Here is a 7,203-nt window from a genome sequence, read left to right as displayed (position 1 = left end):
TACAAAATGACTCTAGCCGCCCCACGCGCGCCGCGCTTGTCGCACAGATTTTTTTCGTGGTGTTACTTTTCTCTGTATACGTAGTAATAATACCTCAATGGTATTAAGTAGGTATTTTCTTAATAGTATCTTAACTAAGTTATTCATTACTACATATAATATATGCTGTAAGAACAACAAGAAATTTGTCAATTTTTACATTCATAAGCGATGATAATCGATCTAGATTTAAATATAGGACTTTATTATACAGGAATTCGTACTGTACCGCGTACACGCCGCGGGAGAGTTGGGGTTAAACCCGGTGACTCAGACGTTGGCTACAGTTCTACTGCGGAATTTCTTCTTTGTCATAATGTGATAAGTATTCTGGCACCACCTCAATAGTTCGATTGCAAGAATAAAGAAACTCAACCAGGCTCCATTTTACATACAAAAAGTGCAGCTGTAATGTTTTTATCAATATTTGTCAAACGCTCGTGTAACATTGCTTGTAGCCATAATACTTGAACGGATTGACAGATTTTTTTGTATTGGGTCTTAGGTATACCCTATAATGCGTCGCTACATACCTTTTTTTTCTCAAAAGTCAAAAAGATGACCTGGCAGAACAACGATCGCCGGCTCAGCTAGTTTCTAGTTATTTTTAAGTAAAAAGACAATATTATTTCGATTTAAACAAGTTATAAATAATGACATATTATGTATTAGAAATAAAGAAAATTAGTATTCTTTGGTAAATTTTTATATTTTATTGCCTTTTTGTGTTGAAGTTGACCATTTCATCTTTTTGTTATGTTATTCTAGACACACCGATTATATTTTAAAAGAAGTTTTTAATGGTAAGTTAAGTTATACAATTTTAATAATATATTTGTATTCGTATAAGTCAATATTATGTATTGTCACGTTATGATAAGTTATCAAAGAACTGATTTAAGAAAAGCTCTACTGAAAACAGCATCGAGCAGATATATTTAGATAATGGAGAAGAAGTAGCAATCTAACTATGATATTAGATGCGGGTCTTCCCCTTAATCTCCTGTATATCTGCGTGCAAAGGAAAAACTTATTCTACTGTTATATTATGGAACTCTACATCTAGTAAGTGATAGTTTAATTCAACAATTCAATGGAATTTCTATGGAAGCAGAACTCTTGGATGCATTCTTAGGAACATTTTACACAAAGGTATTTGTGTAAAATAGGTACCTACTCTTTACATGAAAATTGCACACAGACAACTGAGAAGTGAGAGTATAAACTAGAGAACTACCACATTATGAATACGACCTATAAAGATTTTTTTACACACTTTATATTAGCTTCACCTGTATGTTTGTAACCGACTTCTTTGGGCGCGATTTTGACCCACTTTAAACGGCCAGATTTCGTTCAAACTTTGTAGATTTATTGAGGACCGATGACAATACACTAATTTGATAAAATTTTCTATTTTTTAGTTCGGTTTTCTATAAAAAGCGTGTTTTTTAGTTTTTTTAAACTGTTATTATTTCATCTATTAAATTTCAGAATTACTTATTTTGCCGAATTTACCTATCAATATTTCACTATTTGCAGTAAAATCGATTTCATCATAAGATTTTCACTCAATTTTCAAACGAACCCGAAATTGTAGATGAATATATTTTTTAATCTTAAAAAAAACAAGCACCAGATAATTAAAACCTTATTAAAACAATGTTATTGCGCTTTGTTTTGCAATTCTACAAATGTCATTGCAGTTGTTGCCCTTAATTTATAATATCAATAAGTGCAAATTATATCGGGTCGGTTTCTTAGTGTTTATAAAAAAGGTTAATCACCCTGTTTGATAACATGTAAAATGTGCTAATAGTTAATACGAGAATGTAAATGAACCTTATATCAAATTATTTCTGGTTAGTTTAATTTTGTATGTGGTTTTAACAAGTTTCGCTTAAGCAGCTATTGCTATAATGATGACTAGCTTTTGAGCTGTATCAGCCAAGCAAACGTGGATACTTTGTTTACATTCAAATGAATGTTAATTTTTAACAAACACGTTCCCTAATGATGTCCGCAATTAGCGCAGTAACAATGTTGCTAAATAGCTGTTGCTACATGTGTATAGTACTCCATTTTAACCATTAATAAATAATCACTGAAAGTAAAGCGTATGTTGTTTGTTGGCGCTTCAGGTGACACCAATGAGATGTGCTGATTCATCACAACTGCAACGTCGGATTAAAGAATGAATGAATTGAAAGTAATAACACTTTTATACTAGTCATAGGCTCCTAAAACAAAGACTACCAATTTGTATAGCGCTGTGTTTGTTCTCAATTGATTGCTGGTTAACGAAATGTTAATTAATAAATGTTAATTAGTGGTATGTGCGCAAGCCATTGAGCACTGTAAATGCATGCAAAACCAGATTGCCTTTTCAGTACATAACATTTGATTGGACAAAGGAAGGCGATAATTAGTAGTGGACAAAAATAGTCGTACAGCCGGGCCCTGGGCCAGGTGACGTAAGCGCGTCAGGGCCGCGGAGGGGCAAGACGGGCCCCGCGCCAGTGTCGCGCGCGCCGTCAGCCGGGTCGCACGCAGTCTCGCAGCTCCTCCACCCGCCGCCCGCCAGCGCCACTCTGCCGCCTCCATCACTCACCCTCGACTACTCCGACGCCTCCTCTCGTGAGTACACCCCTTTCACCCTCGACCTGCGAAAGCGACTGAAAGCCACTTTCCACTCGGTGCATCGCAAATCGTGTTACTATCGTCCATCGATGCAGTTTCACTCATGAGCATACTACCATGATGGGATTCCTCGTCGTTTTGTTCGCGCTCCACCGATATCCACTATGTCGTTAGTTCGTATTATTCTCATAATTAACTAGGTCTTAGGTTTCTTGTATCGACACGGAGGAGCGTGGCAACCTTGGCGCATCGTGCAATGCAGCGGGGACCTTGCAAGTCACACGTCACAGTAACCTCGGCTCACGCTGTGCTCGTGCCGCCACTGTGACGTGTATCTATCTATCTTTGTGTTGTTTTCCCGCATTGCACGTCATCCATTGCTTTATGCTCAGATTGTACAGTATAAATAGATTGATTATAATGGACGATGTACTCCTAACATCGTTTTTATTGGCGAATCACATCTGTTGTTATTAAGGTAAATTGATGGATGCGTATGCATCGAATACAACAGCTGAGTGTCGACGTCGTTGTGATACTTACAGATAAAAAATAAGACGCGGTCACTCAAGGACGGTCAACTACTATCGAGTGGTATTTCCCGTTCAACGGGCGCCGGAGTGACACACTATTCACCAATGACGTGGGATTATAATCGCAAAGGAATTATATCCAAACGTAGTGTATGCATTCGTAGTGGAAGCTTGTGGATGTTTTCTATGAAGGGGCCTCAGTTTCCCGAGTTATCGCAAAGGAAAAACACGCCATACTTAATCGCGTATTGTGCTCACTATCAGCTGTTGCGACGATGCGGTGTGCGGTCGCTAACTCGGTTAGTCACTTCATTGTATACCATTATCAGTCTTATTGCAAGCGGATACCGTGCATTGTTCTTTGCCTTTTTTTGACAGCTAATAACAACTACATACCTATATTTAATATTTTTTTTTTCATTATCCTCTGTGAACGCTCGTAAAGTATAGTTATCTACATGTTAATAGGGCTTTCCACGCTTATTTGTAATTCAAGATAATTATTCGCTAAACCTTTTCTTATTTACATATTAATGACTTAGTTATTAAAAATTAAACTTGTCTGTTAATTTTAATTGGTTACTAAGGCTATTTATATTTTGTATTTATACAACTACGCAACGCGATTAACTAAGCATCTCCATGACCCATGTTGTTTATTTTTGTCATGATTTAAGAATTAAATAAATGATAATGTCTATAGTAGATAAAGAGTTTTGTTTTTAATTGTTAGTAGTACATATTTTTAAATCCACATGACAAAATAAATAGATTAGGTACAATGTGATAGACCCTACCTTAAAATAGATTTTTGTTTTGATATTTTTATGTTATTTATTTAAGATATTATAAGAAGTATGACATGGTTTCAGCTTGAAGGTATTAGGTAGATTGAATTAAGTAAGCGGCTTACGACCGTATTATACTATAACAATGAAAAAATCTCAGTTGTTATTATCAACACACATAGTGGCGCAAAGTGGGAAGGAGTAATATTTACATATTCATCAATGTTGCTTCAAAGTAACATTGAAGATAGCCTCTAAACATCTTTAGTCACATTTTTTTTACCTCGGTTCGACATTGATCGAAGTTTATAAAACCGGTAGGCCACGGTTACCCTTCGCTGGACACTAAACATGGCAAAATAAATTTAATGAACACTGGACACCACGATAAATTTAATTATGTAAAGACGTTAATTGTTGCAATCTTATTTAATATTTTTAAGGAAATTCTTATAATAGAGCCACTCAATTTCCAAAATTTAACGGTTACTTATTGTAATATATGGACACTTTTGCATAATATAGTTTACCTTGAATCATACCATATGCTGTATTATGAAATATCTAAACATAAAATTATAATAATGTATATTTTTACTTGCAGATAGCCATGGTAAGAAAATATGAAAGGATAAGCGGACGCTTGTCATGGAGCGAAGAAGAAATGGCTAAAGCGGTAGCGGCTGTGGTCTCAGGTAAGATGGGCTACAAGCTCGCCGCCAGAACCTTTCACATACCTCGCTCCACACTCCAGAGGAGGGCCAGTAAGGTCCGCTACCAACAGCCGGACGACCCCAAACCCCTTATGGGCCACTATAGACGAGTATTCACAGACAGTCAAGAAAAAGATTTAGTCGGATACATAAAAAGCATGGAGCAGTACTTCATGGGGGTCTCTCGAAGGGATATACGCGAGTTAGCGTTTCAATATGCCGAAGATAATCATTTGAATCATCCCTTCGATGTCAACACTAGAATGGCTGGTGAAGATTGGGTCAGGAATTTCTTAAAAAGGAATCCTGAGTTATTGCACAAGTCGGAGAAGGAACACGAGCTGGAGCCTGTAAACTTTGACCAATTCTATCACTTCATGTGTCAGTCGTCATGATGACTAGTCGCCGAGGAGCTTGAAACGATCTAGTTGTAAGCAAAGGTCATGTGCCCACCCACCCGAGAGAGCCTCTCGATAAACGCATGGTAGTCCCAACTTGTATATAAACATTAGCATCGGTTAATGCAACGGAATTTTTCTCCTTTTTAAATTTTTTACTTGCCTGGCGACCTTTATGTGCGAGGTAAACTGATTTCCTTATGATTAAATCGCACTCACGATACATGGCCAGGAAGTGATAGCGGTGAATGTTAAAAATAAATATTTTATATACAATTTGGAGTTCGGACTTCGGATCATAATTAATACTAGGTAATTTTTGAGGTTTTTACGCAATTTAATTAGTTAAACAAACGGGAGCATAGCTCAATATAGATATCAAATCCATGTTTAACATAATATTTAAATAATATGTTCAATGTCAAAATAATTATATTAGTTAAAATTTTGCATGCGTACTTACTGAATGTCAACGTTTGAAAGTTATTTCTTATTTATAGTTTAACTTATGTTATTTATTGATAATAGCAAAATTACGGGCTGTGATAAGGAGAAATTGTATTTATGGGAACATATCATCGAAAGATGTTTTGTATAAGCAAATGGCTAGTAGGTATACTAAGTATATATTACAAGGGGAAATATCCAAAACTGTTACTGTTACGTCATACCATATTATAATTAGAAATATTGAATTGCGTTGATTGATTGATGATTGTTTTTATTATACAAATTATAGCAAATTATTGGATAGAAGATACATACATATTTTAAATGTTTAGCATACCTAGTTAGATACTTTTATAAATTTGATAAAGAGTTTCAAAAACAGAAATTAAATACTTAAACATAGATACGTATAAGTGAAATTGTATCCAAAATAGTTCGATTTAAAAAATAATCAGTAAGTAACTGAATAATTCGTGATTACTTTCATTAAATATACGTTATGACGATGTCTTGTCTTGCTTATAAAGCCCTAATTAAGAAATGTGATAATGGTGAATGGTGATAGTAGCGGGATTACACTTTAGGAAAATTCTTTTATAAACTTTTTAAGAGTTGTACTTATTCCAATATAACCTTTGGGATATATTTCTTATTTCCTTCATAAATTATCTACATATTATTACAAGAAGTACCTTTGTGAAGTACCTACAAAGAAGATGTTACCTGATTTAAGTTTGATCTCTTAAACTTAGTTTTAATAAAAAGTAAATTATATATTTTATTCCTTTGTGTATATGTGATTGGGAAAGGAAATTTTATTTTATCTTTATTTATGGGGTGGAAATATATATGGATAATAATGTCGAATGCCAAACTACGTTGTTAATTTTAAACTAATTTTATTATTTAAGTACTTAAGTTTTGAATACAATAAATGATTATACAAAAAATCTCTCATCTTTTTTATATCCCTTTGTACGTTATGAAATATCAAACAATCTAGAAAAAATATATTATAGTCATACATACATAGAAATCTAAATAACAGTGTCTTGTTATTTAGATTTCTATGCATACATATATATAAAATTCTCGTGGCACAAAGTTAGTTACCATTCTCCTCCAAAACGACTAGACAAACTCTCATGAAATTTTGTGTGCCTATCTGAGAATCAGCCAACATCTATTTTTCATATCCCTAAGTGATGTAAGACAGAAAAGCGTTCTCCGGGACAGCCAGTATTAGGTATTATATTATTACTCAAATTAAATTTTGAACAATTGTTATAGAAGAGAATTTCCCTCGCTACATTGACTTTTGTGTTCACAAAACAAATTCTATGTCCATTGTCCATCATCTATTCCATAAGTCTTGCTTTCACAATCTGAAGACTTCAAGGTTCTATCTACCTAATTACAAAATTCATCGAAATTATTTCCTGAATTCCTGGATGAAAAAGTTAATAATAAACGGATGGTAATTTTACTTTTCACATTAATAATAATATAATATAGAATATTGGTGTATTCATTAAACATCTGAAATTAAACTTGTAAAATCTACCGTCTGGTCACTGAATAATAAAAAATAGTAAAGGTCAAAGGTCAAAATAGGTTTTTCGCGATTTTCACCAAAACAGTA

General features: G+C 34.2%; 1 protein-coding gene across 1 annotated transcript; it reads left to right on the top strand.

The window, feature by feature from the left end:
- The first annotated feature begins 2,830 nt into the window (after window positions 1-2,830).
- Window positions 2,831-6,505, top strand: LOC149490255 (uncharacterized). Its single transcript, XM_089702055.1, has 2 exons — window positions 2,831-3,511; window positions 4,605-6,505. The coding sequence occupies exons 1-2, from the start codon at window positions 3,488-3,490 to the stop codon at window positions 5,106-5,108; spliced, it is 528 nt and encodes a 175-aa protein (XP_089558181.1). The 5' UTR covers window positions 2,831-3,487; the 3' UTR covers window positions 5,109-6,505.
- The last annotated feature ends 698 nt before the right edge of the window (window positions 6,506-7,203 follow it).

The sequence above is a fragment of the Colias philodice genome, chromosome 2, assembly GCF_061535455.1.
Source record: "Colias philodice isolate Cphi_HAF_F1 chromosome 2, ilColPhil1 Martin Lab GWU primary, whole genome shotgun sequence".
NCBI classification, from domain to species: Eukaryota; Metazoa; Arthropoda; class Insecta; order Lepidoptera; family Pieridae; genus Colias; species Colias philodice.
Note: the sequence above shows the minus strand (reverse complement) of the source record. Positions and strands in the feature narration are given on the sequence as shown.

Coding starts and splice junctions, on each gene's coding strand:
- LOC149490255 (XM_089702055.1), top strand. CDS start 3,488: ATGCGGTGTGCGGTCGCTAACTCG. Junction 3,512..4,604: donor GGTGTGCGGTCGCTAACTCG/GTTAGTCACTTC, acceptor TTTTACTTGCAG/ATAGCCATGGTAAGAAAATA.